This window comes from Metopolophium dirhodum, chromosome 3, assembly GCF_019925205.1.
Source record: "Metopolophium dirhodum isolate CAU chromosome 3, ASM1992520v1, whole genome shotgun sequence".
NCBI classification, from domain to species: domain Eukaryota; kingdom Metazoa; phylum Arthropoda; class Insecta; order Hemiptera; family Aphididae; genus Metopolophium; species Metopolophium dirhodum.
The window spans coordinates 29,021,992-29,034,133 of record NC_083562.1 but is presented as its reverse complement, the minus strand read 5'-3'; the positions used below and the strand labels follow the sequence as shown (position 1 = coordinate 29,034,133).

Here is a 12,142-nt window from a genome sequence, read left to right as displayed (position 1 = left end):
ATTAAAACATTATAATGTTACTATACGTCACGGGCTGAGCGTGATATAATATTATTGTTATTGTACGCATTTGTACGGTATTATTATAATGCAATATGGGAAAACGCTGAAACCGAATTTGCATTGCGTTCAACGTAATTATTGTTATTGTTATTAATATTATTGTTGTTATAATGTTATCGCGGTGAATACTGTTTGGGCCGGTTTTTGTGTCGATCGAAACTATATGATGACCGAGTGTGTTGCGGTTAAAAAAATAAAATATTTTATTATTTTAATATAATCAAAGTCGATAATATATTGCAATGTTTATTTACAATTGTTTAATTGATGATTACTATTGGGTATTACAGCCTATTACAGGTATTATTTGGTTACCTATAGTAATGTCGAATACACGGATTTTTCTAATAGTCGTTCGGTACTTAAGCATACATAACTTTAAACAACCTAGTGCAGTAAGGCCATTATAATTTATAATGACGTTATCTTGTTGGTTTTTTAAATTTCATCACGTAATTTTAGGACCTTTACGCCAGCCCGCTCGTTTTAAAAAAGATACAGATAAATCATACCATCTGTATATTATACCATTTATAGTTTATACTTTATAGTTTATGTATAGGTGCCTACACTTATTAACCTATACTTCATAATATACTAACTCATCCAAACTTCCCGATAGTAATTTTTCTTTTCTATTTGCTAGTCATCAGATTATGATCAATAATAATAAGCGTATATTAAGTTTAAGTACTAAGTAGTTGAAGTCGTCTTCAACTCTTGTTAACAGGAAAAACTCAAAAACCGTTTAAAAAAGTTTAGATAAGTGTACTAGGTATATTTTTATTCGTCAAATCGTACAAAAAGCAGGTTTATGTCTTATAAGTTATGGAGTATAATGTAATATGTATCCATTTGTAACTTACATGGTTTAACGCGTGGTCCACGAAGGAACTCATTATTATTTAAAAAGGCTCAAATTAAAATGTCTAAGGCACACGAGTCCGAATATTGTTGGCTACTGCAACATTAGTCATTAGTCAATACCCACCTACTTACACTATGTGTTTAATATATAATATATTTTATGCGTGTGTGTGTGTGTGTGTTCGTGTACGCGCGTAAAACCGAGCACACCTATAAATTATTACCGAATATTCAGAGCATTAACATTTATTCTTTTAAGCTTTCGACAAAAACCTAGTTGAGTCACGTTTTTGTTGTAAAATATTATGGTTAATAATAAAATATACTATAATTAAATATATAATATAATATATTATGTGCGACATTTGTGATCTCAGCGGTGTCATTATTTAACGACAGACGGGCGCGTGGTGTCGGTGGTGTTGTATATAATATTACATTAAAAGCGCAGGTTTTCGTGCTTCTGTGCATAATTTATTTTCGTAAAAACTTATCTTTATAATATACAATTCTTCTGTACGTCTGTACATTTCTGAACTTCTCCTAAACGGCTTGATCGATTTTGATGAAATTGTTTGTGTGTGTTTGAGTGGGAGATTTAGATTCACAATTATTGGTCCTACCCGGAGAGGTGCTCAAACAAGGATTTCAAGATTTATGATGGAAACTTTTTTTTATAAACACGGTTGCAATTGGTTACAGCTTACGGATTATATTAGTAATAGGAGAAATTATTAATTTTTTGTACATTAATGGTTTCCATTGGTTACTTGCGCAGTCGCGCCTCGCGGGCAGAAGAGATAAAAGCATTCATCAAATCGTCGCGTTGTTGGATTCAAATAAAGAAATTATATCTTAAAACAAATATGAGAGTTTAATATGTTTGTAGCTTATTTAGGTATTTACTCAAAAACCACTTAATCGATTTTGTAAAAATTTCAAACTGTTCTTGGAGAAATAATTATTAGAAATATACATTATATAATTTTTTTACAAATATATTAATTAAAAATACCTAAACCTTTATCCCGGGAACGTCGCGTCAGTCGGGACGCTGGTATAATGTAATTTACTGTCAAAACCAATTAGAAAACAAATCGAAAGTAATTACGGAGTGGTCAAAAATTATTTTCAATTCGAAAACTCGAAAATCGTATTGCATTTTGAGGGTAAGTTTTTGTCGACGTTCTTAGTATCAATAACTTGAACCAAATATCACAACATTTTATTCAAATTAGGAGACAGCTTATTTTTTTACCATATTTTCATGTTTTGAATATGTATAGGTAGATACCAGACTGTTATAAGATTATCTTGTGGGTACATGTAAAAATGTACACAATTTTTTTTTCATATTCATTAAAATACTGTTAATATTGTTACTAGAAAATACCGTCTGTTATTATTATTGGGAATATTTAAATTATAAGCATCATGATGTGCCTATTTAATTTTTTTACGACTGTGGTATAGCGTTCTATGCTGACCGTTTCTATAATATATAATAAAATTAAAATTTGGAGACCAAAAACCATAGTTAATTTATTATTATTATAAAACCCCGGCGAATACGGCCGTTGCAGGTCAGCTCTGACTGCATATAGCTTAATTTTAAAAAGTTTGCCCCGTCCCATATGATATAATGTGAGTAGCATAATCAGCAGCACCACTGCAGTATAGCACTACAACAATATTATACATCATCACAATATATATACTATAAACATAATGTAAATAATACACGCGAATATAGCCTGCACACAGCTGCGCATATATATTATGCTGCTGCGGCTAAACGACGCGATGGTCGCGAGAATAATAATAAAATTATATATAATATTCGACATTTTTTAACGGTCGCGACATGAGGCCCGGTGCAGGGGCCGTACGCGTGAAACTCGGCATATTATACCTATATAATATAGCAGTGCGTTTTCCCGGGAAGCGCACACCAGAAATCGCAGCGCAGCTGATCGACCGGACTCGCGGGGAAATGCTGCAGATGTACCTACTATACACGACGTGCAATAATATACATATTATTCATATTTCATAACATTACATGTTATATATGTATATATATATATATATAAAGGAGAGGCGCGCGCATAAACAGTGTCGTTGTGTGGGGTAGGGGAGTACTGCAGCTATATTATAATATTATGTCTAGTCGTCGCGCCCGATGCAAAGGTCCCGCGCGCGTGCAGTGCAGCTGCATCGGCGGCAGGAACTCTACATTTATAGTTTAACGTGTATATACCGTATACGTGTGTGTGTATACTATGCGCATTTATTACGGTGGCGGTTCGAACGTCACACCGGTGCAGCGGTGGTTTTGTTGGTTTTTTTTGTCTTTCGGGGGGTCGCGTTTCCCACGGCGCGGCTGCTGCAGCTGCGCCGGTGGAGGGGCGCACACTATACGCGATACGTGGCAAGGGGCAAGGTGCGCGCCTCCGGGTCCGGTCTCGCGGTGTGTGTCGCGCGTTTCGCAAGCTTTTTACCCTTGTACATTACACATTATCGTAAACAATAAAGGCGACTACGCGGGGGGTAACCCATATATATAGCTTCTCTATGTATAATATATAGTGCGTAGTATATACTCGAGCGATTACGGTTCACGCGAACCCGCCAAAATCTATCTGCCGATCGCTGCAGACAGCTTGTATAGGCGAGTACATCACCTATATAGTACTACCCCAACCGGCTACTGTAATAATATTTTGTCGAATTTATGGTCGCGTCGAAACTAGGATTTTACATTTTCCCGCCATGTACATATTATAGTTCCCAGCTGCAACGACGTATACCATCATTCCCGTTATTGCCGATTGAACACTTTCTGCAGCTCTCTGTATGATATACACTTGGTAGAATTGCTGGGGGTTGTATTCCAAAATCAGTAGGTATTCGAAGTTTTTCGGCAATAATTTGTATACAGTTAAAACATTTTTTAATTGGATGTCGTGTTAATATCGTAGGCATAGTTATATTAGGATAAGGCCGATTATAACGCTGAATGAGTGATATTATTTATAATCAATAATCATGAATAATGGGGCGATTGTAAATATGTGTATGATTCACACTTGAGACTATTAAAACGATCAGGAAGCGTTTATATATTTTACCATAATACCTATATACATGCTGCCCCAAATACAATCACATGCTATTCAATATAGGGACAATTTTAGTTTGTACCCATTTACAGTTACTACACTAAAAAATGATCTATTGGGCCTATTGGGCAATATTGTAAATAAATATTGATTTAAAAAATATATTTTTATCAAATAGTCTAGAATTTATTCTAAATACTTTTTAAAAGAACTTTACTCAACTCACGAGTCTGCTAATAACATAGTCCTTTCTATAACAGAAAGAATGTTATATTATAAATACTGTCTTATATATTTATATAATCATACAACAGACGACCCTAACTGTCGCTGATATATTATGTTGCATGGTACGGGGATAACGAAGAGTCATATGTTTGATTTATTTATTTGATGTTTTTATCTATAATATTATAGAAATCGACTGTGCAGCGTATCAAAACACATATGGATTCGAGACGAATACAAATTTATTGGGGTTTATCCTTTATTTTTTTCTGGTCGTCGTTCAATTTTGTTGTACAGATGTGTCGGAAGTAGTGTTTCATATATAAACATTTTACCGTTTTATTTAACTGCAGCACAATAACGCTGCTGCACGTGCACTGTGATTGTGGCGCATATAATATACAGATGACGTACAGTATAATGGTATTATATTACTTTTGGTCAAGCATTGATAAATAATACATTTATTAAACGAAATCTATGATAAAGATATTATAATACACAGAAAACAAGCGTATGAAACACGCAATGGGAATACTGCGATCAAAACAATCAAATTAGCACGTTGGTATACGCAGCTGCTGCTGAAACGTCGATAATCAATTCTCCATCGTTATAACTTATAATAATAATTATTATAATAATTGTCGTCGAAGGCGATCGGGAGTCCTATATAATAACAACAATTTATACCATACAGGCAGGTATGTGGTAGGTACCACTGATAATGTTGTCCGTCGTTTAATTAACAGAATCCTGCAGGCTGCAGCATACAACGAACATGCAGAATATTATGCATTATAGGTGGGTACACGTAGGTACTAATTTAGAAACCGTCGGATCGACTATCGGTGATAATTGTGCAAAAAAATGTAGTTTTTTACTGGTCTACTCGTTGTTTGTGTCGTTTTCCCTTGTAAGGGATTTCGTAAACGTGATATGTACAGAAATCATTTTGCTATGTCACGTGTGCACTGCTGCCGCAGCGATCGTCAAAATGTGTTTTTTCTTCATCCTCTGCTGCTCTGCAAGCATATTCCACGAGATAAAAATATATTATATTATGTAAAGAGGAAAAAAAACACGTGTCTCCGTCGTCATTATTTGGACACCGTAAATTTCCGAAGACGGCGACGGGTGCGCCGCACATATATTACAACATCACATAATAATATCTAACGCGTCTCGCAGTTGGGTACAATATTATATGTGTACAGCATACGCACACTGATGTTATACTATAGCTGCAATAATTGCTGAAACTGATACTATAAAATATAAATATAACATATTATTATTTATGTACGTCTACCCTGAAGCTGCATTGCAGAAGGGGAGAATCGTTGAAATTATGTTCGCGTGCATATTTAATCCAAATTAAAAACAGTGTATTTCAACTATTCGTTGGAGTGGTGGGAGAGACCTCACAATATATAGCAACCTATTGAATATAATATTACATAATATACCTATGTGCACCATAGGTATAAGAACAAAAATCACCATTTTCACCAATATTAATATTTTATGTATTTAAAAATATTTAAAACTGTCAATGATCTATTGATCTAGAATACCTAGAATGTATCATAATTGAAAACTCTATATTTTCGTTCATATTAAGGGGCCCTGTGCCAGTTTTTCAAATTTTCCGTAGTTTCTATACAATTTGAAAATTAAAACTAATATTTTAGTTGCCATACTTCAATATTATATAATACTTTTTCACTAATCTACTACCCGATACCAATTTATAGAGGGAGGAGCATCATACCGAAAAAAATGTCTTCACGGGAATAATTCTCAGGCCTTGTAAAACTGTCAGATTTTGATAACAATTTTTTATCTGAGCGAAGAATACTTCCTACGGGCCACATCAAACTCCGATTTCTTATTTTATTTCAAACAATGGTATACTATAATTAATATGAAAACGCTTAAAATCGTAATATTTTTGAAGACATAATACAAAGTTTGAGATTAAAATATTGTTCGTACTTAGTTGCTATACTATTCGCGAGAAACCCACTCAGAAATACCACATAAATATTATATCCCGTCACTAACCGACTATATGTTATATTATGTTATCCATACATTAAGATTAGCCTATACTATTTTATATACGATATTGACTCTGATAACATAATATTACATTATGACGATAAGCCATCGATAATATAAATATTGTGCGCATGGGTACGAGTTCAACAAACCGCACAGTACCGATACTATTATATTATAATAACGAATAACTTACCATCGACGTTGTTTCGCCGCGCATACGTATAATCTATGTATAATATTAAAAATGGCAACAAAAAAGCGCCTAACAATAAACTCAATATTATTATACGAGTACGCTGCGGAACAATTTTATTATTATTTTCACAACTCGGTGGAGACTAACATTCAACTGTATTGAGTATATTGTATATTATACACGATAAATACAACTCATAAAAGTGTACAGGATGATGACTGGCGTTTGGTGTAAATACTAAACAGGCATCTATGGTATATAATATTATAATAATATTATGTAATGAATATAATATTATCCGATTTTCGTGACGCGCATTTATATTATGGGTACATTCTGCGTAGAAATATTATGTTAAAAAAACTGCAGCACATAATAGGTACCTAGGTATACTCAAATCTAAACCATATCGTCTACAGCGATACAGTGATGAGTTGGACGCGTTTCAGACATCGGCTGCCTCTACAAAATATTATATGTCTATTGTTTCCAAAAAATTTTGGAATCCTCCTACGAATATTACGGGCGGTAATAATGTATGAGATATCATGAGCTGTTGTGTCTATATTAATTGTGTACGTGACAACGATGATAATATAGTACAATTTAGTTATAAGCACCGTTTTTTTTCTCTCTCTGAACCACGTGCAACATAGTTAATTCATACGTTTAGCAGAACCAACCCTGTCTTGTTACTATTTTAATATTATAGTGAATTCACCTACTATCAAACTTTAAGTTGAGAACATAACCTGTGTCGCTGCGTTGGTTTTTTTACGATATTTTATTTTTTATATACAATATTTTATTAGAATTTTTAAACTGTAATTATTTACGCGCTCGTAACTTACATAACAATATTAAAATATCATAAAATAGCCAACACACAGGTAATGCTCGTAAGTTTTCGTAATAGGGGAATTCATTCCAACGCAACATAGGGTTCGTTCTGCTGAACTTAAATTTGATACGTCGCGCGTGGGCCAGAGAGAGAAAACAAACGTCCGTGTAGAGCGTCCTCTTAGTACAATTATTAATTACAGTAGTTAAGTTCTATTCTCTCATGGTCATTCGTGAATATTGTACGTTGAAATTTGTTATTGTTTTATCGCTTCCGAGTAACGTTATAATGCAACTCGCATGCAAATAATTACTGTATAATATATTATACGCGTCTATATACACCTCAAGGAAAATGTATATATTATTGTGTTATAGGAGTCTACAACATGTAATACTCGTACGTATTATTACATTATTACACATAAAATAAAGTAGGTATAGGACGTATACCTAGTATTTCACAACAAAACAAAAGGTTAGCGATTCGAAGTAAAATATAATTTTTGCATTAACGTTTAAATTGGATTCCGATGTCTTCGGAGAAAATACTTAGGTTGTATATTTTATGAAAAAGCGGGACACCGAGTTTTCTTGTATAATATTATTGCGTTTAGTGAACCCTCATTGAATATTTCTAGAAGATGACCTACATGTTACAATATAATGTGCGGTAATATTACGAATAAACATAATAATATAATATTCATGAAGACATGGTGTGCCGTGGAGTATAACAACTGATAATTATTATTAAAACTTTCAAAGTTAATAATGAATATTGTTATTTGTTATGAATTATAATTATAATTTATAAACAATGCAATAAAAGATAATTTATGCATAAACTAATACGTAATGCACTGATAACAAAATAATAACAGTATTACATGTAAATGTGGTGAAAAACTCACAGGAATCTATATAATATATAATTATTATCCATAGTATTCTAGTATACCTATGTCCTATCCATTAAATTTTATTAGGGCTGGGATTTTAAAACATACATATTTTTATAATTTGTGTCATGTTTTTGTTCTGACGCTTTAAGACGTAATTACATCAAAACTATGCCTAAGTGGGAACTAATTATTACTATAGGCAATACTGGTTAGCAATATGTTTTTTTTTAAATTTGTTGACAAATTTAACTTTTAATGTCATAATTAAAAGAGAGAGCATTGAAAATGCTAAAACTATACTATTTATATTAAGTAAATATTGATGTCCCCACTTAAATTTAATGTTTTGAAAATTAAACCAATCACCAATTATTTGAATGCACAAATAAAGTTTATGCCTCATAGATCAATAGTCTAATCTGTGTAGACGTATAGAGTTGTTTATTAAAATGTATAATGTATTGAGTAAATAGGATGATCATTTTTCTATTCATTTTTTCAGCAATAATTTTGAAATATTGAAATACAAAAGCAACTTAAAATGGATTCGTTGCAACCAGCTTATTATAATAATATGTATATATATATATATAACATAAAACTATGTATGTTAGGTGATGGTGGTTTTTTGCATAATATGTAATCTAATATTTCTATTATGTAATATATATCAACCGAACAATTAAAAATCGATTTGACAATATAATATTTTAAATTCTAAAAAAATCTTTATTTTATTATTTGTATACACTGTTAGGGTACCTATTTACGGAGTCACATATAATATCGTGTACATTAAAAATTGATAAACCAAAAAAAAAAATCATATTATAATATCTCATACATTTATATTATTATAATGTACATTATACACGGACGAAGGTCGAATTCGCATAACACCGGCGGCGGTGCAGTACACAAGTAAAAGTGACTTGAGGGGCAACTTCACACACACACACACACACACACACACACACACACACACACACACTGTACCTCGTCTTGTATTAAATCGGATCATAATAATCTAATAAAAAAATAAAAAAATGTATATATATATACATATATATATAATAATAATAATAATAATATGAGAAAAACCGTATACGCTATTGAGAAGAGCCTCGTCTACACACACATAGTACAGCTTCGTCGTACACGTGCACACACACACACACACACATATATACGTATATTATGTTTATAATAGTATATTATATAGGTGGATGCGGTATATACCAGTTGGTGTTCCCACGCCAACTAGCCCGTTCGGTCCGGTCCGCTCTTCGAGATAACCGGGTATACGAGCGTCGGTAGGTGGGGGAGGGGTAAAAATCCTCTGTGGTATTTTTCGGTGGCCGCCGCCGCCGCCGAGGCAGGTGTCAGGTGTGCGCGTCGTAGTCGTCGTCGTCGTCGTTTTTGTATAGGCGGCGGCGGCGGTTGTGCGTACGAGCGCCGCCGAGCGCGTCTCTTTGAAATCCATTCAATCTCGTCCGCCGCCGCCGCGACGGGCGTGGCCTCCTCCAACGTTACCCCCACCCACCGCCGAGCTCTATAAATACCACCCGACCCGGACCGGCCGCCGCAGTTGCAGTACACCGTTCTACTCTTTCAGACCACGTCTGTCACTGTAATCGTAATAATATTATTTTATTATCATCATCGTCTAAAAGCGAAGAATCGATCGACTGTATTTTCACTCATAGCAATCTTAAAAAAAATATCAAATCGTCGCCGTTTATAGCGCACAGTGCTCTCGTGTGTGTTTTTTTCGTCGCGTTCTACAGTTTTTGACCGTCTACACGCACCGGGCGTATATATTTCTACACGAGTTCCGTTCGTTTCGTTTTGTTTCGTTTCGTTTCGCTTCAATTCGACGACAGCGACCATGAAATCCATACCAATGTGCCGCAATAACAACAACAGCAGCAGCAATAACAGCAACAACAACGGAGGTTCGACCGTACCCACGGTGGCCGGCGGCCGTGTGCAACGCAAGCGCGGCGACCTGGAAGACGAGAAGATCCAAAAGTATTTGTCCAAGCTCAAGGATCTGGTACCGCTCATACCCAAGGACAAGCGGATATCCCGACTGGAGGTGATCCATCACGTGATCGATTACATATGTGACCTGGAGGATATGCTGGAGAACCACAGGTCGGTGAACGCGGACGCCGTGCACTCGGCCGCCGCGGCTGTCATGCTTTCGTCCTCGGTGGCCGCTGTCCGGCAGCCACTGGGCATCATATCGACGCCAAACGCGCTGGCCGCCGCCGCCGCAGCCGTCGCCGTGGCCGCACAGCCGCAATCGTCCTCCGAATCGGTGAGTTGTTGTTGAGGTCATATTATTCGAATGCATTAAATAAAAAAAAAAACTTCCCTCCACTCCTCTTGGTCACTCGCCACTCGGGTTCCAGTGACGTCGCGGTCTCCATAAAACGATCAAAAACAAATAATTAAAATTTTAATATTATACCAATGACACCACGATTATTTAGGTGACCACTGTTGTAGCACTATAATATTACATTGGTTAGGTTAGGTGTCGGAGTATCGCTCGCCCGCACTTTCTCTCCTTGGGAATTTCACCATTCCGTCACCCGTGTAGATTTTTAATCGTTATCCACTATGCCCCCCCCGCCCCACCCATACACAATTATTACGAATTTTTGTTGCGAAATTATGTGTATTTATTTTTTTGTTTGATATTGTGTTTTCAGACAATGTCCCCTTCTTCTCGGACACAAGACAAGCTGTCGAGTTCGTCAGACACGAGGGCCGTTAGCTGTTAAACAAAACAATCGACAATAATATTATAGAGACATACTATATTATATATTATTATATTTTTTTTCGAAAACAACACACAATATAATATTATACTAAACAGAAAAAGAATAAAAAAAACGTCGCCCATCCACGCCGCAGCAGCCAGTGACGAGTACCGTACCGAGAAATACCGTTTGTCGAACATACATATAATAAATATTATATACGTATGTATTATATATTATACAAATACATAATAAATAGATATTATAAAAGTATAAATATATATGGAAAGAGAGAGAGAGAGAGAGAGAATTCGTTATGTAGACACACACATTCCAAATAGATTCGACATCTCTCGGGACTCTTAGGTTCCGTTTCGCGGAAAAGTGCGTTTTTCTCACCCCCATCCCCCCCTCTTTATACACTGTACAGCTTAGGTTTAAGTCCTAATTGTTATTATTATTTATTATTATATTATTATTATATCATTATTTTTTTTTTCGTTATGACTGTGATCCTATCAATATGTAGTCTAGGTTTTAGTATTTATCATTATTATATTATTATAATATTATGTAGACGTTTAGCTCTAGCAGGTATATAATCTTACTATGGTAAAAAAAAAATGAAAAAAATGTTTATTTAAATGTAGCTCTATTTATATGACCGGGTGGATTTTGACTCGAATCCTATACAGAAATATTATGAAGTAGTCCATTATATTATATCCAAAACACAACACAATATAATATCATATTTGTATAAATATACTATATAAGGACTACGCATATAAATTATATTCAATAAAAAAATATTATTATTATATATATATTTATATAAACCCACGGCGTACCTTTGCGCTTTATCATCTTTGTACATTATTATTTTTTCTCTTTTGTTTTCTTTTATTAAATGATTTATATTGTTTGGGTATATATTGATTACTTGAGTTATTACTTAGCTTTTAATTCAATCATATTATAATACGATTTATTACAAACATAAACATTCGACTTGTTCGTTATTTCTCGCGGTTCCTGTATCCCACGTTCCTGTGTAAAGAAATGCATTATGGTTATGAA

General features: G+C 34.4%; 1 protein-coding gene across 1 annotated transcript; it reads left to right on the top strand.

The window, feature by feature from the left end:
- Nucleotides 1–9,712: 9,712 nt before the first annotated feature.
- Nucleotides 9,713–11,474, top strand: LOC132941559 (DNA-binding protein inhibitor ID-1). Its single transcript, XM_061009660.1, has 2 exons — nucleotides 9,713–10,611; nucleotides 11,009–11,474. The coding sequence occupies exons 1-2, from the start codon at nucleotides 10,177–10,179 to the stop codon at nucleotides 11,078–11,080; spliced, it is 507 nt and encodes a 168-aa protein (XP_060865643.1). The 5' UTR covers nucleotides 9,713–10,176; the 3' UTR covers nucleotides 11,081–11,474.
- The last annotated feature ends 668 nt before the right edge of the window (nucleotides 11,475–12,142 follow it).